The sequence below is a fragment of the Stigmatopora argus genome, chromosome 7 (genome assembly GCF_051989625.1).
Source record: "Stigmatopora argus isolate UIUO_Sarg chromosome 7, RoL_Sarg_1.0, whole genome shotgun sequence".
In the NCBI taxonomy this organism is placed as follows: Eukaryota; Metazoa; Chordata; class Actinopteri; order Syngnathiformes; family Syngnathidae; genus Stigmatopora; species Stigmatopora argus.
Window position 1 is genome coordinate 11,108,575 of NC_135393.1, and position 25,748 is coordinate 11,134,322.

The 25,748-nt window shown below is 40.8% G+C and overlaps 2 protein-coding genes across 6 annotated transcripts in view; one reads left to right on the forward strand and one right to left on the reverse strand.

Annotated features, from left to right (window-relative positions):
• Positions 1-14,447, forward strand: klhl5 (kelch-like family member 5). Of its 5 annotated transcripts, none has more exons than XM_077604682.1 (14): positions 1-855; positions 3,673-3,843; positions 6,492-6,628; positions 7,268-7,464; positions 7,567-7,779; positions 8,662-8,848; positions 8,922-9,044; positions 11,938-12,013; positions 12,345-12,431; positions 12,664-12,738; positions 12,815-12,937; positions 13,239-13,410; positions 13,476-13,566; positions 14,053-14,447. In XM_077604682.1, exons 1-13 carry the CDS (start codon positions 71-73, stop codon positions 13,530-13,532), a joined length of 2,403 nt encoding a protein of 800 aa, XP_077460808.1. In that variant the 5' UTR covers positions 1-70; the 3' UTR covers positions 13,533-13,566; positions 14,053-14,447. The 5 variants fall into 5 exon arrangements, with proteins under 5 accessions (XP_077460808.1, XP_077460807.1, XP_077460806.1 ...); XM_077604681.1 differs by having other exon boundaries at positions 4-855; positions 8,922-9,146; positions 13,636-14,447; XM_077604680.1 differs by having other exon boundaries at positions 5-855; positions 8,922-9,146.
• The window catches only part of rfc1 (replication factor C (activator 1) 1), a 16,131-nt gene continuing 4,186 nt past the window's right edge, over positions 13,804-25,748 (reverse strand). Inside the window, exons 8-23 of the mRNA XM_077604679.1 lie at positions 25,378-25,701; positions 24,170-24,277; positions 23,899-24,078; positions 23,204-23,308; positions 22,671-23,097; positions 22,438-22,553; positions 21,662-21,776; positions 21,438-21,526; positions 21,232-21,369; positions 20,597-20,692; positions 20,266-20,519; positions 20,069-20,186; positions 19,221-19,366; positions 18,938-19,151; positions 14,160-14,342; positions 13,804-14,095 (exon numbers count right to left, since the gene is read on the reverse strand). Of these exons, the coding sequence (XP_077460805.1) occupies positions 14,003-14,095; positions 14,160-14,342; positions 18,938-19,151; positions 19,221-19,366; positions 20,069-20,186; positions 20,266-20,519; positions 20,597-20,692; positions 21,232-21,369; positions 21,438-21,526; positions 21,662-21,776; positions 22,438-22,553; positions 22,671-23,097; positions 23,204-23,308; positions 23,899-24,078; positions 24,170-24,277; positions 25,378-25,701 (2,706 nt within the window). The 3' untranslated portion in view covers positions 13,804-14,002. The remainder of the gene's footprint in view (positions 14,096-14,159; positions 14,343-18,937; positions 19,152-19,220; positions 19,367-20,068; positions 20,187-20,265; positions 20,520-20,596; positions 20,693-21,231; positions 21,370-21,437; positions 21,527-21,661; positions 21,777-22,437; positions 22,554-22,670; positions 23,098-23,203; positions 23,309-23,898; positions 24,079-24,169; positions 24,278-25,377; positions 25,702-25,748) is intronic.

Sequence of the window (25,748 nt, forward strand, 5' to 3'; positions counted from 1 at the left end):
TGTGACCACTGGATCAAACCAAGGGGCAGTTCAAAGGCAGGTTTACTACATATATGCTCTTCCACTACAAATGGATATCATCATTATTGAGATAGTGTATGATTTACATAGACAGAAAAACAATACAATTGAGGCAAACGTTTGCGGCTTGTGTGCATTAGATCCTTCGGCACCATCGTATAGCGTTGAGACACACATACACACGCAAACACACTCACACACTTTTTCTAGCTCTCTGCTGGTCCCGGTGCTCCTCAGTCCAGGAGGATTCATCTTGGAAAGAGCAAAGGCACCGCGGCAGGCGCGCCCACCGCCACCGTTGCCGCCGCCGCCGCCTCCTCCGCCGTCTCCGCCGCCTCGCACCCGGGCTGCCATGTCGAGTGGCAGCTCCAACCCTTCCTCGATCTTCGATGTCAAGCAGATCCTTCGGACCAAACTGAGGTGGTTCGGCCACACCGCGGACCCTCCGCCTCGCTCCCCGTCACTGAAAGACCATTTACCCGGGAGCGCAATGGGCGGCCACTCCTTCTCCTCTTCCTCCCCCGAGGATGAGCGACCTTCTTCGGTCAACGGGAACCGCTCGACTCCCGCCGGCATCGCCGATAGCCACGGCAGGCTAGTGACGAGCGGCAGCGCCGGCTCGGACCTTTGTCATGGAAGAAAGTTTGGAGAATCGCCGAGGAGTCGGAGCGGCTCGGGTGGAGCTGAAGCGACGGGGAACTCCTGCTCCTGCCAGCCGGAGTGCGCTAGCTCCCCCGCGGCGTGGGCTTCTCCGCCGCCACGGTCTTGCCTGGTCTCGAACACGGAGCCTTCTGGCGTGGCGAGCATCGGGGATCCTGACATCAGCACCTGCAAGTATGTAGCGTTTTGTGTTTTAAGTGCTTTTGACTTTAAAGGTGGACCACCACTGACTTTTATTTATGTATTTTTTTTTAATTTCCTGCTCTTGACTCATTGGCTGGAATTGACCGTGAGAGATGTCCAAGAGGCTTGCATGGAAATGTAGGACTGGGTTGGACGTCTTTCACTGTCAATGGCAGCAAATTATTTTTAACAGACAAAGCCTTGAGATGAGACATTTTGTTTTATTAGGTCATTCTAGTTTGGGGTTCACGTCAACTCAGGATGGCTGAATCATTGGGAAAAGTGAAATTGAGCAGTTGGGGTTGTGCACAATCTTTACACAAAATAAGTAATTGAACAGAAGTCTTTCACTGCTTTTTTTTCTTTAAATGTCAACTCGTGCAATTGCTACAAAGCAGAAAATCAATTTAAAAAGACATTTTCAGTGTCCTTTACTGCAATTGACTGGAGTGTTAAGTAATAATGTGTCAGCCTGGCTTTCCAAGATGCATAACAGCAAAATTGAAGTGAACTGCCAGTTGTTACACACAATCTGCTTTAAGTGCGTTTGCTTCAATCTTTTTGAATGTTTTTGTTCAAGATGCATTTAAATAAGGGTGGGGAAATTTGACAGATATGTATGATGCAATCAGATCAAAATTGAGTACAGGAAATCATGATGTAAAAGTGAATTTAGCTTGTGCAGGTTTTTCACAGGCACATAATGTAGCCTTTTCTTCTTCCTGCACATGTGGTGGTTGCCATACCAGCACAGTGATGTGTGCCTCCATGCAGTATATATACTGTCACTTGGCATGTGTATTGTATACAGTGGTACCTCTACTTGCGAAGTTAATTGGTTCAAGAAATGGTTTCATAACTTGGATTTTAGAAGCGTATGTTACATTGAAGATGGCATAATTCCTTCCACGATATTTAACACTACCCCTAAACTCTTTAAAGATCATAAAAGTATCCTAATTTAGTCTGAAATATGGATACAAATGTATGTAGGTAACCTTGGTTACAGCATCTTGGGAGACGCAGCTTCCTGCTAGCAAATGTGAAGCAATCAAAATGTGACCAGATAGATGGAAAAGACACTCTAGCACAAAGATACTGGAAGTATGATCATATTTTATTTTTGTATTTTATATTTCATTTGATGTTTCTAACGTGGGACAGTTTTTCTTATGTTGGAACAAAGTGTTTCTCTTTAAAGCTCGAATATTTCATATGCAGAAGCATTCGTAAATGGAGGTATCACTGTGCATATGCAAAATGTCAGTTGCTTTTGAGTGTGTGAGTGATGTGTATGTGTTCCTGTTGTCTTTGTGATGTGTGTGACACTGGGGTTGTCTTTGTTTATTTTGGAACAAGTGGGGAGTGTTCTTGTGTCATCCTGTTTGTGATGAGAATGTTTGAGACAAGTACACTTTGTTTAGCTTGATAAAGGCAGTTCTAATAATCCTGGCATTTACTTCGTGGCTTTCCAGAGCACATGTTGGCTCAGAAGTGCTCACACATTTTGAGGAGGTGCAGAAATATGTAGGTAGAGCGTTTATTTAAACATTCATTTAAGTTTTTTCGCTTATTTTTAATGGGAATTGCTGAATTGAGTAAAATACAAACATTTACAGCGTCAAAGACGTGCATGGTAGGCTCTAAATTGCCCCTAGGCATGAGTGTGAGCGTGAATGGTTGTTTGTCTCCTTGTGCCCTGTGATTGGCTGCCCACCAATTCAGGGTGTCCCCCGCGACCCTAGTGAGGAGTGAGGATAAAGCGGTTCAGAAAATGAGATGAAAATGAGATTTTACACATACGGTAAGCAAGAAGTTACAACCACCATGTGCAATAGTTGTCAACCAACTGGCTAAAATGTTATTTGCAGGGATCTATGCAAGAACACTACCAAAGTGTGAATATCCATCTTAGATTTCCAGTCAGTACCTTTTTGGGGGATTGTGCCTGCCTGTCTGAATTAAGGGCTACTAGAAGGTAGCCTTTCCCCACTTCAAAGCATGCCTAGGGCTGGTATTTAGCCCCACCATCCATCTGAATTCTGAACCACACTCACGTATTTGAAACTCCCCCTCCCACACACCAATTTAATTACAGCAGTGAGGCTGACACAAAGCAGTCAAGTAAAGCCATTCCATGGCGTGATAAATCTCTATAACTAATGGATTCCAATGTTGGCACCTTTTTGCAGAGGCATTTGTTGCTTTGTTGTAAATGTACAAATATTGATTTTGGTCACCTTTCATAACAGGATTCAAGAGGGCAACTGATATGCGTTGCAAGTCTGATATAGTAGTATGAGGAATATGCGATTTGTTGGATGGCTGAAAAAGATGAATCATATCTGCATGTGAAAAAGCACATTTTAGAAGCAGGACATGGAAACCTGGTTTGCATGGAGTCCGGTTGCAGTGTTTGTTTTTTTATTTTTCCAATTTAAAAATATATATATATATATATATATTCCTGCAACCATCCCTAAAGGCAGCATCAGTTCATGTTTTATCAATTTGCGCTGGAGGTTCGTTGGGCATCAAATTAAAATCTGTCTTGGGAGCCATGATATTTCATGATTCACCTGGTAGCCGTATTTCATTACTGATCTGTGACCTACTTACATCTATTTGAACCCTTCACCCATAGCCTCTGGCTTTTTTGGTCAGTTTTATTTTGAACTTGTTACTTTTGGCTTACCTGTCTATTTCTATATTCTTAACATCCAAAGCACTGTTTTCCATACGAGTCCCCCAATTTTCAGCCTTATAATATGTGTTTGTTTGTGTGTCAATTGGACGGACGTTCAACAGCCTGGACATGCTGTCCTCAGATGTGTCGCTGGAGCCGTGTCCAGAGGAGGGCATGTTCATGGCACCGTCCCATGCTGAAGTCACTTTCCGTAAGATGGAGGGCTTCTGGAATAGTCGGCGGCTGTGTGACGTTACGCTGGTGGCTGGAGTCAGACAGATTCCTGCGCACAGGTAGACCAAAAACCATCCAAGAAAAAGCTTTACTGTTCAGCAAGTTGATAGGTTCATTAATAGATATACTTTAATAAAAGGAAAGACATCAGAGACATATCCAGCGATAACTTGCAAGTGAGAATCGATCCTGGCTCGTCCTCGCCACGGAGCATTCTGAAGAAAGGCATCCTCTTCTGTCCATTTAGTCGCACATAATCAAAACACTTAAGGTTATCTTATTCAAACAATTGCATAAGCTAACCGAATAACACAATTAACGTCAAAAAACAACTGCAACAACAATTGCATATCAGGACGGAAACCAAAAACAACTGCGTAGGAATTTGCACAAGTAAGCACAACAATTTCCATAAAAGGTGAAACAAGCAACACTATTTTAAAACAATATGCGAGTATTTTGGAAGTTGATTCGATTATCGCCATCTGCTCCGGAATCCAAGTCAAAGCAATTTAAGAGTCCTTCACAGATCTTCTTTGCGAACTCAGATCAACAGTCCTCGGCCTGGGACTGTGTGATCTGTCAGGTCAATAGTCCTCAAAACAATTAAATGTCCTCGGGGCCAGCTGCAGGGGGAAGTGTCCTTGGTAACCGTTATACTGAGCTTTCGTCTGCTTATAATGATTAATGTTTCACATATACATATAATGATTAATATTCCATACATACATATAATGATTAATATTCCACACACATATAATGATTAATGCGCACATATATAATAATATCCCAGAATAACCAACACAAGTGATCAGCAAAAACAATTTGGGACATTTGCTGTAAACGTAATGGTATGCTTTCATTTAAAACGCATATGCATATTTCAGAAAGTGCACTGTTTGAAGGAAATTTGAATGATTGTCACAATTTCAACATTTAAAAAAAAAAAAAAAATCTTTTTCATCTCAACCTCGATGTAGTTGTGTTTAAGCCATCAGATTTAAATATTTCATAGGCGCATCGCTACATCATTTTGGACATCTGCAGCTTGTGGATCCTTTTTTATCTTCTGTAAATTTTATGGCAGTTGACGAGATCAAACCAGAAATCAATCAGACAATGACGCATCTGAGACTTCATCGTCTCACGCTCATTAAAAATTGGTCGATGGCCTTTTTAGAAGGGCGAGTTTGCAAAAGGTCATTTCACTCCTGGTGTGCTGCCAAACAGAAGCTGGTACTTTTGTAAAGGGAAAAAAAAAGTTGACTTGAGTGTGGCGCTCTACCAGTTAAGAGGCTTGCCTCCCTCCTCTGCATCGTTTTATGTGCTCCTCCAGGCGCATCCGACGAACAAAAGATAGCGTTGTATAAAGAGCCTAATACTCATAGTATGTGCATCTGACATTGTCTTTACACACGGCTTTACACACATGTGCGCGCTTGGGGGTTTGGAAACACTCGCTGCCCTCAATACAGACGAATCCATGGCCCTCGGATCTCCAAAATCAATTGTCAGGAAATGAAACGAAGAAAAAAGTCGATTGTTGATCCTTTAATACTGCCTTGTCAAATAATTCCAACCGTTTTCAACACTCCAAATTGGTGGATCGATTTGTAGAAATAATAAAGCCTTATGGTCAATGTTCCCTCTAATTTTTCGTTGGTCTGAGCAGAAAGTCAACCTCCCTGAGCGCACTGAGTACCAGTGTGAGCGACATCATCGGTACTCGGATGATTCGCCTAAAGACGTTTCGCCGACGGACGTTTGACAGACGGGCAGGTCGCCGAATGAACGTTCGGCGGAACGTCCATTCGGCGACCTGTCCATTTTTCATGTAAAACATGCTGTAAAACACGAAAAACATAAGTGGACAGAGCTACTGCCACTTGCTGCCGCTTAAACGGCGCCATCATGGGGAAAGGGGTAAAAAAATAAAAAATAAATAAATAAATAAATAAAAAATAAAAAAATAAAAAAATCTGATTTTTTTTTTTTTTTTTTTTTTTACTGCGCGCCATATGATTGCTGCTGCGCAGCGAGGACGAGAGTAGTGCGCAATTGCGCACGCGCGCAGCTTAGAGGGAACACTGCTTATGGTGACTCCCAAACTATCAAAGAAATTAAATCAAATTGACCACGTTTCAGCGTAAATTTCCGCCAGACAGTGACGTTGTGCCCCTCACTTGTCTTTGATGACATTATTCAATACTAAAGTTGTTATACGGCGTGCACAATTTGAAATGATCAAAAGACGTATAAAATACGGGAAGGACGTATAAATTGCTTATGGTTGTCCTATTGGTTTTTTGATACATTTTGCTCTTTAAAATTGAGAAAATCTGAGATAATGGCTGAAGATGAGAGAAGTTCTTAGCAAACATCCTTTAAATATAAATAATCCTGGCTTTCAGTTTGATCTTTTATAGAAAATTGGCACCACCACACTATTCTGATAAGTGAAAATATAAATTGAAAACCGCAGTTTTTTTGTTTTTTGTTATTTTTTGACAGGAATGCTTCCAAAAGCAAACTCCTAAACAACTTTACTTGGCAAATCCCAAATTGAATGTTTCTCATGTGATAGTTTATTTGTAACTCCAATTCCTAAAATTTCCAAATGTTATTATTTTTTGATAAAGGACAAGATTACATCTATCAATCTATCAATGCTTCTTCAGGAGTAATAACATGAATCCATCTTTCCCAGGCTGGTTCTGTCATCTGCGTCTGACTACTTTGCGGCCATGTTCAACAGTGACATGCAGGAGGCCAAGCAGGACGAGGTCAAGTTAGATGGCGTTGACCCAAATGCATTGTGGGCACTGGTGCAATATGCATACACAGGTAGAATTCCTTGTCAACTGTCATGATTTGTTTATATTGAAATTGAATTATAAAACAGTATTGCTAGTTTTGAGACAAAAAAAATGCAGAATACTAACATTGTGGCTTTAAAAGTTGTTTAATTTTAGATTAACTGCCGAACTATATTTTTTGTGACAAATTTCTGTTTTCTCCAGTAGTTTCAAGTTCAAAGTACAAAGCTGAGAAATAAAATACTGCCTGCAATTTAGCTTTTCTATCTTAGTATAATGTACAAAGTTGTAAATGTATACTATTGTTAAACTAAATTAAAAATTTAGATGAATGTAGTAAAGTACCAGGATCCTTACAAAAGGCATAACATTTTCTCCTTAAAATGATTTTTGGCAATCTGACGGGGCTCATTTTCAAATTCTAAAATATGCTTTTAGATAATAAACTGAAAGTTAATACTATAATAAAAATATCTTGAAAGTGGCGAGATAAGCAAATGGTCATGTGTTGAAGAGGTTCATCGCTTCAAAATGTAAACAACTTTTAGAACAGCTTTGTTTCTCGATGGACGTCTTCCATTCGCCAAGAATTGTTTGTGTTAATGGAACCCTGTTGTTATTCCTTCCCCATTGGCATCATTTTCTTCCACATTGCTTGATCTTTCAGGCCGCCTGGAGTTACAAGAGGACACCATCGAGTCCCTGCTGTCAGCTTCCTGTCTACTCCAGTTTTCTTCTGTGATCCAGGCTTGTTCTTCTTTCCTCATGAAGCAACTCCATTCTTCCAATTGCCTCGGCATCAGCTCGTACGCCAACGCTCACAGCTTCCACGACCTTCAGAGGGCCGCTCACATCTACGCCCTGGTGGATAGCCATGACTTACACGTCTCATTGTTCAAATGTCATTGCTTTTTTGCTTATTTTGAGACTCGGTGCAGCCCTCAATACATTTTCGCAACTCAACAGGAACATTTCAAGGATGTGGTCAAGAGCCAAGAGTTCCTACTTCTGCCAGTGGAGGAGATGGAGCAGCTGCTCATGTCTGATGATATCAACGTTGCGGATGAAGAGACGGTAGCAACCTCTCTGCTCTCGTGGGTGCATCACGACGTCGCCGCTCGACAACGTCACCTGCCACAGCTTCTTGCTCACGTCAGACTACCTTTGCTACAGCCGCAGGTAAGATCTACGCTATATGTTGAAGAAGATATGTTATGTACTGTATTTTCCACACTAAGTCCCAATTTTTTTAATCGTTTGGATGGGGATGCGACTTGTGTGTGAAATTATTTACACAGTATGATATCTTAGACCTGTTGTTTTTTACACTGCAAGTGGGGGCTCTACGCCTCGGTTGATAATTACATTGGCAGTGGATAGACTTTTTAAAACGCGATACCCTGAAGCATTTTCATTGGGACCCTCGCCACATTAAACCAACAAATGGATTTACAGTGGGCAACATCAGGACTTGTAAAATGGCAATACCATGTGGAGTAAACTGCTCACAGATTGACAGGCTCATAAATATTCATCAGGCTATTAGTCTGTTGTCTATCTGGGGCGCCCTGGATTAAACTATCAAGAGAATGCCAATTTACCGATGAGTGCAGTTGAGCCCCTCATTGACATCGCCTCAAGCACACAAACATTAACCCACAATATTTAGTCCTACGGCAAAACATCTGTTTGCCATAAAGAGAAAAATGTGCCATGAGACTGCAAGCATTCATCTGTTATTTTGTTTTACTTTTTATTCATGCTCCGGCAGCGGCAAGCAGGTGACAGGATGGAATGACAAAAAACTGATGCATGAAAAATTCTAACTGACTCCAAAATGTTTTCATTATCTGACAGAATTGTGTGTTTGCGTGCATCCGTGCCCTCGTTACAACACGTACACACTTGTTTTATTTTTGACTCACACCGTACAATTCATTTTGGAGGCATCTTCGGTGCAAGAGAAATACAAGTGCAAAAACACTTGCATGGGAATACACACGTCTTTTTGTATGGGCTTCTCTGTTGCGTGTGTTTTTCTCATTGTGTGTGTGCACATAGTTCTTGGCAGACTTGGAGGGGTACCCCCTCCTCCAAGACAACATGGTCTGCCAGGCGCTGTTGATGGAAGCGATGAAGTACCACCTCTTGCCTCTGCGGCGGTCCCTGCTTCAGAGTCGGCGTACAAGGCCTCGCAAGGCCACCGTTGGGGCCATGTTTGCAGTTGGTGCAAGGAAGGGTGTTAATGGTTAGTTTGAGGACATCAACATGAATGGCAGGATTCGTTTTTAGCCTTTTTTTAACCTATTTTTTTTCTACAGAAGCCTCTACTATTGAACAGTACTGCCTACGGCGAGACGCGTGGGAGCAGGTGGCCACCATGAGCGGTCGAAGGGTTCAGTTTGGGGTGGCTGTCATGGAGGGCTGCCTTTATGTGGTTGGAGGTAAATACGAATGTAAGACTCTGGATACAGTGGACCGTTACAATCCAAGGTCCAAGTCCTGGAGTGTCATGGTACCCACATCCACACAGAGGCACAGTCTAGGTGAGGAAGCAATACGCAGACCAGTGGCATCATTAAGCCTATTTTAGGGGTCGTCTTTAGCCCCTCATAAAATATTCTTTTGCTCCCCTTAATAAGGTGTTGATTTAATTAAACATTTCTTTATTATTATTACAAAAAAAGTATACCATGTATAATAAGGCTAATTTTTATGCAAAAGGAGACCAGGTATAGTAAAGCTTATATTTGTTAAAAAACATGACCATGTATAGTCAGACTTTTATTTGTTAAATTGAAAATGTATAGTAAGGCTTAAAAAGACAATGTATAGGAAGGGTATTTTCCAATTAAAAAAAGATAATTATAGTAAGGCTTTAATTTCTGTAAAAAATGAGCATGTATGGTACAGGACAAGGTATATGAAAGATTTTTTTCCCTTAAAAAACATGTATAGTAATGTTTTCTGTATGGTAAGGCTATTTTTTTTTAAAGGTAGCCCTTGTAAATCAAGAAAAAAAGCCTTATTATACATGGTCATTTTTTAAGAAAAAAAAGCCTAACTATACATTGTCATTTTTAAGAAAAAAAAAAAAGCCTTACTATACATGGTCATTTTTTAAGAAAAAAAGCCTTACTATACAATGTATAGTAAGGCTTTTTTTCTTAAAAAATGACCATGTATAGTATACATGGTCATTTTTAAAGAAAAAGAAGCCTTACTATACATTGTCATTTTTTAAGAAAAAAAGCCTTACTATACATGGTCATTTTTTATGAAAAAAGCCTCACTATACATGGTCATTTTTTAAGAAAAAAAGTGTTACTATACATCAGGGGTGGCCAAGTCCGGTCCTCGAGAGCCGTTATCCGCTCTGTTTTCCATATCTCCCTCCACCAACACACCTGAATCAAATCATCGGGATTGGTATCAAGCTTCTGGACAGCTTGCTGATGAGTTGATTATTTGATTCAGGTGTGTTGGTGGAGGGAGATATGGAAAACAGACCGGATTGTGGCTCTCGAGGACTGGAGTTGGCCACCCCTGCTATACATGGTTGTTTTTTTAAGAAAAAAAAAGCCTTACTATACATGGTCATTTTTAAAGAAAAAAAGCCTTACTATACATGGTCATTTTTTATGAAAAAAGCCTCACTATACATGGTCATTTTTTAAGAAAAAAAGTCTTACTATACATGGTTGTTTTTTTAAGAAAAAAAAGCCTTACTATACATGGTCATTTTTTAAGAAAAAAAGCCTTACTATACATGATCATTTTTTAGGAAAAAAAGCCTTACTATATATGGTCATTTTTAAAGAAAAAGAAGCCTTACTATACATTGTCATTTTTTAGGAAAAAAAAGCCTTACTATACATGGTCATTTTTAAGAAAAAAAGCCTTACTATACATGGTCATTTTTTTATTTAAAAAAAGCCTTACTATACATGGTCATTTTTTAATTTAAAAAAAGCCTTACTATACATGGTCATTTTTAAAGAAAAAAAGCCTTACTATACAAGGTCATTTTTTAGGAAAAAAAGCCTTACTATACATGGTCATTTTTTAAGAAAAAAAGCCTTACTATACATGGTCATTTTTTATGAAAAAAGCCTCACTATACATGGTCATTTTTTAAGAAAAAAAGTCTTACTATACATGGTTGTTTTTTTAAGAAAAAAAGCCTTACTATACATGGTCATTTTTTAAGAAAAAAAGCCTTACTATACATGATCATTTTTTAGGAAAAAAAGCCTTACTATATATGGTCATTTTTAAAGAAAAAGAAGCCTTACTATACATTGTCATTTTTTAGGAAAAAAAAGCCTTACTATACATGGTCATTTTTAAGAAAAAAAGCCTTACTATACATGGTCATTTTTTTATTTTAAAAAAGCCTTACTATACATGGTCATTTTTTAATTTAAAAAAAGCCTTACTATACATGGTCATTTTTAAAGAAAAAAAGCCTGACTATACAAGGTCATTTTTTAGGAAAAAAAGCCTTACTATACATGGTCATTTTTAAAGAAAAAGAAGCCTTACTATACATTGTCATTTTTTAAGAAAAAAAGCCTTACTATACATGGTCATTTTTTATGAAAAAAGCCTCACTATACATGGTCATTTTTTAAGAAAAAAAGTCTTACTATACATGGTTGATTTTTTAAGAAAAAAAGCCTTACGAAAAATGGTCATATTTTAGGGAAAAAAGCCTTACTATACATGGTCATTTTTTAAGAAAAAAAAAAGCCTCTCAATACACAGTCATTTTTTAAGAAGAAAAAAAAGCCTCCCAATACACAGTCATTTTTTGAGAAAAAAAGCCTTACTACACATGGTCATTTTTTAGGAAAAAAAAGCTTTACTATACATGGTCATTTTTTTAAGAAAAAAAAAAGCCTTACTATACATGGTCATTTTTTTAGGAAAAAAGCCTTACTATACATGGTTATTTTTTAATTAAAAAAAGCCTTACTATACATGGTCATTTTTTAAGAAAAGAAAAGCCTTGCTATACATGGTCATTTTTTAAGAAAAAAAAGCCTTACTATACATGGTCATTTTTTAAGAAAAAAAGCCTTTCTATACAATATACAAGGCTTCAAAAGAAATCTACTTTTTCATATTAAAAAAAAAACGATGTATAGTATTTTTCATTTAAAAAAGGGGTACACCAAGCAACTCGGTTGGGAGTTTTGACCTACTAATAACAGCTTGTGACTAGGATCGGGGGGGATGTGTATAATTGTCTAACCGTTTGTGGTATGAACAAGGTTTTTTTACTTTGTAAGAATGTTTTGTCACAATCAACTTGTATATATTGGGCTGTTACAGGTGTCGCCGTGCTTGAAGGACCAATGTATGCTGTAGGAGGACACAACGGTTTGAGCTACCTCAGTTCAGTGGAAAGGTGATTTGAGCATTTTACACTTAACCCTTTAAGCTCGGGCCCTATTTGGTCTGATTTTTGTGTTTGATTTTCGCTTTATATAAAAGAAAATTGGCCTGATTCTCTTCCCCTTTTCAGGACAAGACAGCTTACATATCCAAACTTTTTATTCTTCACTATGACCAAATATCTATATCAACATTTTGGCCACATAACGTACCACAAGCATGTGGCTGACGCTATCACCAAGTTTTGAGGCTCGAAAAATAACATACGCACTGGCTTTATATATAATTGTGTAGTTCCTTTCAAATGAGTGCTTTCACTCAAAGCACTTTCTCTTTCTCTGTAGGTGGGATCCTCAAAATCGCCAATGGAGCTTTGTTGCCAGTATGGCTACGCCTAGAAGCTCAGGGGGAGTGGCAGTACTCAATAAGAAGTGAGTTTTTGTAAAAATGTAGATGTGTAATCATGTCATGTCATGTCTTGTCTACATTATTTTATTTATAGAATGTATTGCAATAGCTTTTAAAGTTGCAAAATCCTTCCTTTTTTGTGATGGAGTTAATTACTACTACTACTACTACTGCTACTAATGTAATCATTGATAGCACGAGTCAGATCTACAAATTATTTTTAAACATGTGTTTTCCTCCCCCACCACTTTCTAGATTATATGTAGTCGGAGGTCGTGATCGTTATTCCTACCTTAAGTCAGTGGAGTGTTTTGACCCTCACACCAACAGGTCTGCTTGCAAACTATACTCCATTTGACTACAACTTAGCTATTGTAGCTGAGTTTTTCAAGCTGTCAACCTACAGGTGGAATCAATGCGCTCCCATGGCGGAACACCGGTTCGGCCTGGGGGTGGCAACGTGGAACGGCTTCCTGTACGCAATCGGTGGGCAAGATGCTTCCGGCTTACACCTAGAGAGTATGGAGAGGTAACAATAAAATGTTGCATTCACATTCGATTCTGATTAAATTTGGGTTTCCCTTAACGTTGATACCCAGCCAATGTGGCTGCAGCTATCGATTAATGACGAGATGATTGAACTATCGATGAAGCACTTTAATTAATCGAGTCATCATATAACATTTAATCTATTGCAGTAAATAGTAGGTCCTCTAAAATGACGGAATAGGAACAAAGAAACAAGTGCTTATGCTTGCAATATCATTTATTTTGACCTGCACCTTAAATTAAATGCATATTCAAAATTGAACATATATGCCTATTTGCAGATATGACCCCCAGACTGACATGTGGACACCAATGGCCCCGATGAGCATCGGCAGGAACGCAGTGGGCGTCTGCCTCCTTGGAGAACGTCTGTACGCTGTCGGTGGCAACAACGGCCAAGCCTATCTCAATACAGTGGAAGCTTATGACCCTCAGACCAACGAGTGGACTCAGGTACCAACGCAACGATCTGCTCCCAGCTATCACGTGCTGACATTGTGTTCTTGTGCCATCGCCAGGTGGCATCACTGCATCTTTGCCAAGCTGGTTCAGGTGTGGTGGTGGTTAAGCTGTGAGCCGGGAAGACCAAAGCCAACTTTAACGTGCAAGGTACTTTGACACAAGTAACTATTTGCGATATAGTTTAACGAGGTCAGGCATCCCAGTCTACGCCTGCAGGGAGTGCTGTGGTGTAGGGCAATTTTGTGGGCCTAGTTTAAAGGTGAGTAAGTTTTTTTTGCATCCCACCTCCACTATTTTGCATCAGCCAGCATTTCAACAGATGGCTCAATAAATCCAGGTTTTGCTATGGCTAATTTGCATTTGAAAATTATATTCACAAATGTATACACAAGTGACATAAATCTTTATTTTACAAAAAGGCAATTTACAAACTATTAGTAACAAGTTGGAAGCAAAAGTAGTCTTTGAGACAGATTACTACATGATTTGGAGCCCAAAATACAGACATGATATATGCTGATATGAAGATAAAACGAGCAGTGGGTGATCATGTCCCAGATGTAGCACAGTATTTTGTTTGAAATCACTTTTTAGCCTTGCCCTTTCCTTTTCCCTTGCCTCTACCTTTCCCAGAATTGTCAGCCTTATCCTTCTTGGACTCCTTGGTCTTACTTTGCTGCGGGAGAAAAACACGCATTGGATGGACTCAAGCACGCCTGTGGAATTTCTCGTCAGCTTACTTTGATCATTGCATCAGCGCTGAGGTTGTCTTTCTCATCTTCGGACACGGCAGCATTTTCAGTGTCCTGTGTTCCCAGTTCAGATTCTTCAGCACCGCCCCGACGCCCCTTTTTGACAGCTTGCAGGGAGTAAGGTGTCAGATGAGCCACCTTGTTGTACGCCCGGGTGAATGCTGCCTTCACCTGCGAGCGAAGTTATATATTTTTTTTAATTCCTCCTGAAAATCACCTATATATACTTTACTACTTGCATGTGACAATTGTAAAATTAAAAATTGTGAAAAACCATGGAGGATGGAAAAAAAAATACATGCATGTGTGTAGGCCTACGCATACATGTATGCGTATGCCCTACGCATACATGTATGCGTATGCCCTACGCATACATGTATGCGTATGCCCTACGCATACATGTATGCGTATGCCCTACGCATACATGTATGCGTATGCCCTACGCATACATGTATGCGTATGCCCTACGCATACATGTATGCGTATGCCCTACGCATACATGTATGCGTATGCCCTACGCATACATGTATGCGTATGCATATGCGTACGCATACATGTATGCGTATGCATATGCGTACGCATACATGTATGCGTATGCATATGCGTACGCATACATGTATGCGTATGCATATGCGTACGCATACATGTATGCGTATGCATATGCGTACGCATACATGTATGCGTATGCATATGCGTACGCATACATGTATGCGTATGCATATGCCCTACGCATACATGTATGCGTATGCATATGCCCTACGCATACATGTATGCGTATGCATATGCCCTACGCATACATGTATGCGTATGCATATGCGCTACGCATACATGTATGCGTATGCATATGCGCTACGCATACATGTATGCGTATGCATATGCGCTACGCATACATGTATGCGTATGCATATGCGCTACGCATACATGTATGCGTATGCATATGCGCTACGCATACATGTATGCGTATGCATATGCGCTACGCATACATGTATGCGTATGCATATGCGCTACGCATACATGTATGCGTATGCATATGCGCTACGCATACATGTATGCGTATGCATATGCGTACGCATACATGTATGCGTATGCATATGCGTACGCATACATGTATGCGTATGCATATGCGTACGCATACATGTATGCGTATGCATATGCGTACGCATACATGTATGCGTATGCGTATGCGTACGCATACATGTATGCGTATGCGTATGCGTACGCATACATGTATGCGTATGCGTATGCGTACGCATACATGTATGCGTATGCGTATGCGTACGCATACATGTATGCGTATGCGTATGCGTACGCATACATGTATGCGTATGCGTATGCGTACGCATACATGTATGCGTATGCGTATGCGTACGCATACATGTATGCGTATGCGTACGCATACATGTATGCGTATGCGTACGCATACATGTATGCGTATGCATTCGCGTACGCATACATGTATGCGTATGTATGCGGATGCATACGCATACATGCATGTATGCGGATGCATACGCATACATGTATGTATGCGTATGTATGCGGATGCATACGCATACATGTATGTATGCGTATGTATGCGGATGCATACGCATACATGTATGTATGCGTATGTATGCGTATGCATACATGTATGTATGCATACATGTATGTATGTATGCATACATGTATGTATGTATGCATACATACATGTATGTATGTATGCATACATGTATGTATGTATGTATGCATACATGTATGTATGCATACATACATACATGTATGTATGCATACATACATACATGTATGTATGCATACATACATACATGTATGTATGCATACATACATACATGTATGTATGCATACATACATACATGTATGTATGCATACATACATACATGTATGTATGCATACATACATACATGTATGTATGCATACATACATACATGTATGTATGCATACATACATACATGTATGTATGCATACATACATACATGTATGTATGCATACATACATACATACATGTATGTATGCATACATACATACATGTATGTATGCATACATACATACATGTATGTATGCATACATACATACATGTATGTATGCATACATACATACATGTATGTATGCATACATACATACATGTATGTATGCATACATACATGTATGTATGTATGCATACATACATGTATGTATGTATGCATACATACATGTATGTATGTATGCATACATACATGTATGTATGTATGCATACATACATGTATGTATGTATGCATACATACATACATGTATGTATGCATACATACATACATGTATGTATGCATACATACATACATGTATGTATGCATACATACATACATGTATGTATGCATACATACATACATGTATGTATGCATACATACATACATGTATGTATGCATACATACATACATGTATGTATGCATACATACATACATGTATGTATGCATACATACATACATGTATGTATGCATACATACATACATGTATGTATGCATACATACATACATACATGTATGTATGCATGCATACATACATACATGTATGCATGCATACATACATACATGTATGCATGCATACATACATACATGTATGTATGCATACATACATACATGTATGTATACATACATACATGTATGTATGCATACATACATACATGTATGTATGCATACATACATACATGTATGTATGCATACATACATACATGTATGCATACATACATACATGTATGTATGCATGCATACATACATGTATGTATGCATGCATACATACATGTATGTATGCATGCATACATACATGTATGTATGCATGCATACATACATATATGTATGTATGTATGTATGCATACATACATGTATGTATGTATGTATGCATACATACATGTATGTATGTATGTATGCATACATACATGTATGTATGTATGTATGCATACATACATGTATGTATGTATGCATACATACATGTATGTATGTATGCATACATACATGTATGTATGTATGCATACATACATGTATGTATGTATGCATACATACATGTATGTATGTATGCATGCATACATACATACATACATGTATGTATGTATGCATGCATACATACATACATACATGTATGTATGTATGCATACATACATACATGTATGTATGTATGTATGCATACATACATACATGTATGTATGTATGTATGCATACATACATGTATGTATGTATGTATGTATGCATACATACATGTATGTATGTATGTATGTATGCATACATACATGTATGTATGTATGTATGCATACATACATGTATGTATGTATGTATGCATACATACATGTATGTATGTATGTATGCATACATACATGTATGTATGTATGTATGCATACATACATGTATGTATGTATGCATACATACATGTATGTATGTATGTATGCATACATACATGTATGTATGTATGTATGCATACATGTATGTATGTATGTATGCATACATACATGTATGTATGTATGTATGCATGCATACATGTATGTATGTATGTATGTATGTATGCATGCATACATGTATGTATGTATGTATGCATACATACATGTATGTATGTATGTATGCATACATACATACGCGCGCGTCTGTGTGCGTACGCGCGCGTGCGCGCGCGTACGCACACGCGCGCGCGCGTACGCACACGCGCGCGCGCGCGCGTACGCACACGCGCGCGCGCGCGTACGCACACGCGCGCGCGCGTACGCACACGCGCGCGCGCGTACGTACGCACACGCGCGCGCGCGTACGCACACGCGCGCGCGCGTACGCACACGCGCGCGCGCGTACGCGCGCGCGCGTACGCACACGCGCGCGCGCGTACGCGCGCGCGCGTACGCACACGCGCGCGCGCGTACGCACACGCACGCGCGCGTACGCACACGCACGCGCGCGTACGCGCACGCGCGCGTGCACGCGCGCGTACGCACACAGACGCGCGCGTACGCACACGCGCGCATACGCACGCGCGCGCACGCACACGCGCGCGCACGCACACGCGCGCACGCATACGCACGCGCGCGCACGCATACGCACGCGCGCGCACGCATACGCACGCGCGCGCACGCATACGCACGCGCACGCATGCGCACGCGCGCGTACGCAAAGGCACGCGTGCGTACGCGTGCGTACGCATACGCACGCGCACGCGGGCGTACGCATACGCACGCACACGCGGGCGTACGCATACGCACGCACACGCGGGCGTACGCATACGCACGCACACACGCACGCGTACATGTAGGCATGCACGCACGCATGTACGCATACATGTAGGCATGCATGCATGCACGCATACATGTAGGCATGCATGCATGCACGCACACATGTAGGCATGCACGCATGCACGCACGCATACATGTAGGCATGCATGCATGCACGCACGCATACATGTAGGCATGCATGCATGCACGCATACATGTAGGCATGCATGCATGCACGCATACATGTAGGCATGCATGCATGCACGCATACATGTAGGCATGCATGCATGCACGCATACATGTAGGCATGCATGCATGCACGCATACATGTAGGCATGCATGCATGCACGCATACATGTAGGCATGCATGCACACATACATGTAGGCATGCATGCACGCATACATGTAGGCATGCATGCACGCATACATGTAGGCATGCATGCACGCATACATGTAGGCATGCATGCACGCATGTAAGCATGCATGCACGCATGTAAGCATACAGGTAAGTGCGCGCGTACGTACATACAGGCACCCTGCATTCTTACAATCTTACCTTGGAGTCTAATTTGGAGTAGGGGTCAGGCTGTCCACCCCACGAAGCTCCTTCCATCAAGCCGTCCACGTCTTCCCTGATGAGTTGGTAGTCGTCCAGCAACTGCACGGCCTGAACGGCACCCTCCACCGCCAGCTGCTGAAGGGGGTTGAGCAGGGCTTGCCGCAGGAAGTAGAGGTAGTCCAGGTTTACCGCCCTTCTGCTGCTCATGGTCCTGCGGCCAGACAAGACCTCTTCAGCACCCGGATGAATTAAAATGGCATGCATTATCTGCGACACTCACTTCAAAGCCATGTGAGAGGTCAGCTCTTGGACAAGGCGGGAATGTTTGTTTGCCGAGGAGTTTTTGCCCAGCCAGCTTGGGAACGTTGGGAACTGATTCATGTAACCTCTCATGAGCTCGCCTGGGATGACGCTGGCGTAAATGGCCTGTAAACAGACATCAATAACAACATCAATTGACACATACTACAATAAATGTTTTACTTTCCTTAATTCCAAAGCTCCCACAATTATTGTCCACCCATTTTCAAACATTGATGGAACGTTACTTTACAAAGTGTTGTAACACAGTAGTGAAAAGGAAGATGCCCCATCTTTTTTGGAACATGTTGCAGCCACTAAATTCCAAGTATGAAGATTAAATATCTTGTCTATTCAATTAAATATTGCCTAATTGTCTATTGTCTTTTTATATATTTATATCCATACAACATCCCAAAGTTATTAGGCCTGTTTTAAGTGTTTGTAAGCAACTCATAAAAAAATACTTACAAAGCTCTCTCACTAGTTTTGACCTATCTATTGCATGAGGGGTTGAAAGGAATTTGACACAAAATGACCTTTAAACAAAATCAATTAACAAAGTGTGTTTTCCAAAAAAAAAAGTAATTAAGTGTGGGCAGAACAAACACTTAAGTCAATAAAATAAAGAGAAGTGAAACATCACAGATTGAGGGAGGATTACGGTCATTAATATTTTAAGTATAAACTCATGAAAAAAATATACGATTGGGTGCGGGAATTACTCTTTTTTTAAATGACAAATACAAACTACATTTTCTGTTAAGGAGCGACTTTAAACCTTAAATGCAAATTCGGACTGAAGGACTGATAGAAAGGGTGTTTTACCTGTGTGGGTAGTAGAGACCAGTTTTGTCCAGAGCGGATGCGTCGGTCCACCAGGTCTCCATCGCTGATGGAGTCAGCCGTTTTACTGAGCAGGACCAGGTGGGACTTGGCATCACCGCTACAAAAACGAGATCACACTTTTGTCTGTTGCTGAACTGCGTGAAGTGTGTTGAAGTAAGCGCAATGACCTCCCTCACCCTGCCGCTGCGGGCCGAACGTGCACGTAGTTCTCCTGGACGAAGAGGGGCGCTAGCGAGTAGTCGTGGAAAAAAAGATCAGACTTGTCGATGAGGCTCATGCGGGCCGTCTCTTCACCGCCGGCAAACACTTTTCGGCAGACGTCAAAGGGGCCCATCTTCAAGTGCTTGCGGGCGCTGTTAGCGTCAGACTTGCATTGCTCGTAAGTCATCACCTTGTCTTTGGCCGACCACATGCTGAGGTTGTGTATCACCTGAGGAGGAAAAAAAGCACTGTTTGAGCTGTCAATGATCGTAAATTCAATCTATTCTGATGATTTTTCCTTGAAACCTGTCTGATGTCTTGATTGGCCGCCAGGATTATTTCATTAAGTGCCGGAGGTGGAATCTTGATTCCTTCCTTGAAAGCGATGGACATCATTGCGCCCTGAAAAATTCAGTGACCATAAAATGAATACAAACTAAATCGCGTATTTTAAAACAAGAACCTTTTTTGATGAGAGAGCAGTACAGTGTTTAGCATGCAGCTTTTTCCAATTATGCCAGATTAAAAACAGAGTACTACTTTGCTTTACGAAATTGATTTGTTCCAATAGTGGTTTCGTAAGGTATTTTTTTTCTTTTTAGTAAGTACCGTATTTATTAGAGTACAACGAGAGTACAAGTTTTTCACTGGCACAGGGCAGTGCTTCACTGGGATTTGTGTATAACGCGCACCTGAACTTTGCTTCAGTTTTTCAGTACAGAATTTTGCGCGTTATAGTCGCATTTTACATGTCAATGTAAACACACAACTTAATTCCACAATGGTAGAATGGTTGCAGCCATAGTCTTTAACTTGAATTTGCTTCAGAGACTAAACTTTTACGTCAAGATGATTCATAACTTGGATTTTTCATTAGTTGGGTCTTTCATAGGCGAAATAGTTGTCCAAACTACTCGCTACTAACTTCCTTATGTTCTTACCTTGATCTGCTCCACTCGCGGCCTCTGGAAGCGCAGATCGAAGCAGTAATTGGCTAGCGATCTGATCTTCTGGTGGTTCCGGTCATTGCACATGCAGATGATAGGAATCTTGGAATTTCTGATAAGGCCAATCATTTCCTGTAGGCACAGCAAAAATATTGGTCAAGGAGAAATAAATGAACCGAGAAGCACGGGCGTCTGTCTACCTGTATACCGCCCCGATCCTCATTGCCTGCCATGCCGTCCACCTCATCCATGATCAACACGTGTCTGGTGCTCACTTTCTGGGATGTACCTAGCAATCATAGAGCCACGATACATTATGATTCACATTCATATTGGTTATGTTTGCACACAACCCATGATCCTAGCATAAACATTTAGAAGGAATGGTCCCTTTAAGTGTCTATAGCCGGAAAATTGTGTTTACCTTTGTAGAAGCTTTCAATACTGGTATTGTTGAGGGATTCAGCAACCACTTCTTTCAGGTTAGTTTTACTGCGTGTGCAACTGGCATTCATCTCCACGTAGCTGAAGCCCAACTCCTATTGGCCCATCCGCAGTGAAGTCCAACAAAAGTAAAAAAAATAAATTAAAAAAATAAAAGCAAATGTATAGGTTTAAGGCACACAAATGCTGAATGCAATTTATGACTGATTTATGCACCAATTACATCATGCAAAAGGAAATACAGAGCCCTGTGTGTGTTTTGAGCAACCAATTGTCCACAAAAACAAAGTCACCCCCCCTACCACCTCACAATTTTAAGTCAAACGTTATTTTCCACACTTGCTTACATTCATGAGTCAAAAGGCTGGGTGACTCCTTGGCTGCTTGAAAATAAGTAGCAAATTAATTTAAAAAAAAAAAAGTAAAGCAATGGCAACGCCAGCATTATCAAAATCTAGAAGGGGCTCAGAAGTCCAGTTTTCCAGGAGGTGGCATATATTGGCATTAAATGCTATTGAATTGTAAGTAGCCAAACAGAAGTCACCCTGACTTCTGACTCTTGAATGGTGTGAAATTGTGGCACACTTGTAACATTGTATCATGATTAGGCAGCGTACAGTTGGTGAATTGCATGATTGCATGCAAAGAAGTGGAGAAAAGCTTTAAAAAATATATATACACAACTGAAAAAAATAAACAAAAATCATATTTTCATAAGCGCAAAACACATTCTTCTAACAATACTGACTTGCGCACCTCACAAACCAGGGCTGCTGTAGTGGTCTTTCCCACACCTGGTGGGCCGGAGAGTAGCGCAGCTTTGAATCCTGATCCGTCATCTTTTCCTGCCCCAAACTTTCCAAATCTGGCGGCTGAACCCCAAAACATAAGCAGCACATGAGTACTTCCCAGGGAAAATCGAATGAATGTTAATATAATTTTATGGTGCACAAACAAGATTAGTGAGAAAGACAAAGGCTGCTCCTTACCGAATGGCTTTGAATTGCCACTGCTGTGACGATTGTACCAGTTTTGCAGCCAGCGCATCAGTTTGTTTGCGCAGCTCTGGTCCCCTTGCTGACCAATCAATGCCTTCAGAGAGCTTGGACGGTATTTGTCGACCCAGAGCAGAGAGGAACCTTCTTCTTTGACTGATTTTGTTTCTGGGCGTGATCGAGAAGATTGAAGGGTGGAGGAAGAAAGGCCCAAATCCCTACGAGCTATTCGAGATGAGCCTTTTCCAGTAGGGGTTTCGCGATCTGTGTTCTTGGCAGTGTGACCGGTGGTCTGCCCGGTCTTTGAGGGACTTGGAGTGTGAGGGGACTTGGAGTTCCCTTTGGAAGGTGAGATCTTTGAAGCTTTAGGGGTGAACTTGGAGGCCGAGCCAGGAGGAGTCCTGGTCTTCAGGGCTTTGCACTAAATGGCAAAATGAATTGCATCTCATTTAAAAGCAGTTTGTTTATAAAGCAACAAACAATTTAAAAAAAACTAATTTTCCATTCTGAACATATTGACTGCCAACCTCAGTCTCTGCCATGATCTCATATTTGGACTTCTTCCCTGGTTTTGTCCTGATCAGCTCCAAAAGATCATCTTCGCTAAGGATTTTGGTACCAAAACTCTCCGCCTGAGCATCATCAAAGACACAAAGGAATACATAAATGGACAAAATTGCTACTTTTGCTTGAACAGCAGTACAATAAATTTCCGATTTCAACTTGCATTGGCCTATTGAACTGATGCAAGTGCACTTGGTATGATAACCAAATATGACAATGATAATAATAATGAACTACAGCAACAAATATTTCTTAAATAGAAATAAAAACCCTGACAATTTTGCGGTCAGCTTTTTTGGAAAGTTCAAAATTACGCTCAATGTAAAATGAATGTACTAAACAATTTGAATAAAAACAGTTGTTTAAATGTGCCTTTCGGAATAAATGGATATGAAAATTAATTTGAAGGATGTGAATCTTTTGAGTTGAATAGTACAATTAGAATTAAGTGAGAATCCTTTGGTATATTAACATGCAATCGGAGAGGAACAGTAAACCTTTGGACAGAGAAAAACGAGATTTTTTTTATGGAATATGTGAAGTTATACTGGCTATAATTGGAGCAGATTCAAGTAGAAGCAAGCTTTAAAAAAAAAAAAAAGAAGTGCGGCATGAAAAAATAACAGGAATGACGTTTAAAATTTTGGACGTTGCCCACCTTCTCCAGCTTTGAAACACCACTGTCTCTGCCCTGCACCAGGTATGTGGTTTTCTTGCTGACATTGCCTGTCACTTTTCCGCCGTATCGCTCTATGAGGGATTTGGTGTCATCTCTCTCCAGTGACTCCAGGACGCCTGTCAGCACAAAGACGCAGCCTTCCAAACAGTTCTCTGCACCCTGGAAACGCCGCCACAATGATGACAAGGATGAGGAAAAACAGTACATGAAGCGTGAAGCCGATTGAGGGCGGATAACTTGAACGCAGTACCGTGGGGATTTCTTTGGAGCCCAGTGCTCGCGGTCCATCTCTGTTGAGGTAATTCCTGTACGCGGAAGCGTTGGGCTTCTTCTTCTCTGCTTCGTCAGTCCTTGAGCTCTAAGATATGGAGAGGAAAGAGATCAGTCCGCTAGGATTGACGGTTGATGATAATCCACGCTGAAACTCGCAAGCAGAAGCCACTCCCCTCTTCCACTTGCTACTAGGAAAATGGTGGAAGACAGAGAATTCAGCAATGAACTTTTTTTTTTTTTTTTTAAAGTTCCTAAAAATGTGAAAATCCACACTGAAACTCAAGCAGAAGCCACTCCATCTTCCGTTTTCTACTTGGAAAAAATGGCGGAAGACAGAGAACTCGGCCCTGAAGAATTCTATTTATTTATTTAATTTATTTTTTAGAGTGCATAAAAATGTGAAAATCCACGCTGAAATTCGTAAGAAGCCACTCGTGTCTTCCGCTTGCTACTAGGACTCAGAACTGAAGAAGAAAAAAAAAGCAGTTATAATAGCGGTTTTTCGTTTATTGCGGCCATGTCTGGTCTACATTAACCACGATATTCGAGGGATTACTGTAGTCCGCGACAAAATTTGATTTCAGCGAGGGGGTGGTGAAAAATCAACGTCACAAGACCATCGTGTGCGGTCGATTGGTAGCCGGTCTTTTGGTCGCCCCGACCGCGACAACGGGCGACCAAAAGACTGACAACCAAAAGACTGGCGACAAAACAAGGTAAAACAACACGGTCTACGCATCAATAAAAGCCAACAATGGCCATGAGCAGTTTCACTGAGCCGACGTGTGCGTGTACAAGAGTTTGTATGTACACGCGTTGTCCCTTTAAGAAGCTACGTCAGTCAGGGTCTTAACAAGTTCTCCAACAAAAAACAATAAAAGTCCGGGAAATCTGGAGCTTTTCTTTAGCCTAATAATTAATAGGGCATTAAGTATGACTAAATAGTAATTCGCAGTTTGTATTTAGGGAATTTGAGCAACGATTTAAATGGTAATTATCAATAACCTTCCGGGCGACCAAATGATCGGCGACCAATCGACCGTGTACCGAAGAGCATAACTACCTAACTGTTTTCAGATGATTCAAATTCTGGTATTAGGAAAGATTTTTTTAAATAAAGAATGGTTTTCCAAAAACTTTACACTAACTCCATATATTAATTTTACAATATGATTTGAAACTCACCGCTGGCTCAGTGGGAGATGTTTGAAGTGCAGTTCCCGTTTTGGACAACATTTCACTGCTCGACACAGTGAGCGGCTCCTTTTTGGGAGAGACTTTCAATTTTGTCAGTTCTTTGCTCTTTGTGGTGTCATTTTTTTTCTCATCCCTTTTCTTCATCATCCCCAGTTTGGAACTGGGTTTGACAGGAGCAGGGCTTTTCTTGGGTGTAGGAGCAATCACGTCATCTAACACGTCACACTTTCTGGGAGTCTCGGAAGGGCTGAGTGCACCCCTCTTTCTGGGGAATGCATCCACATCCTCCCTTTGCCCCGGGTTCTGACAGGCCTTCAAGAAAAAAAAAAGGACCGATTTCAGCGAAAAGCAAAAATGAA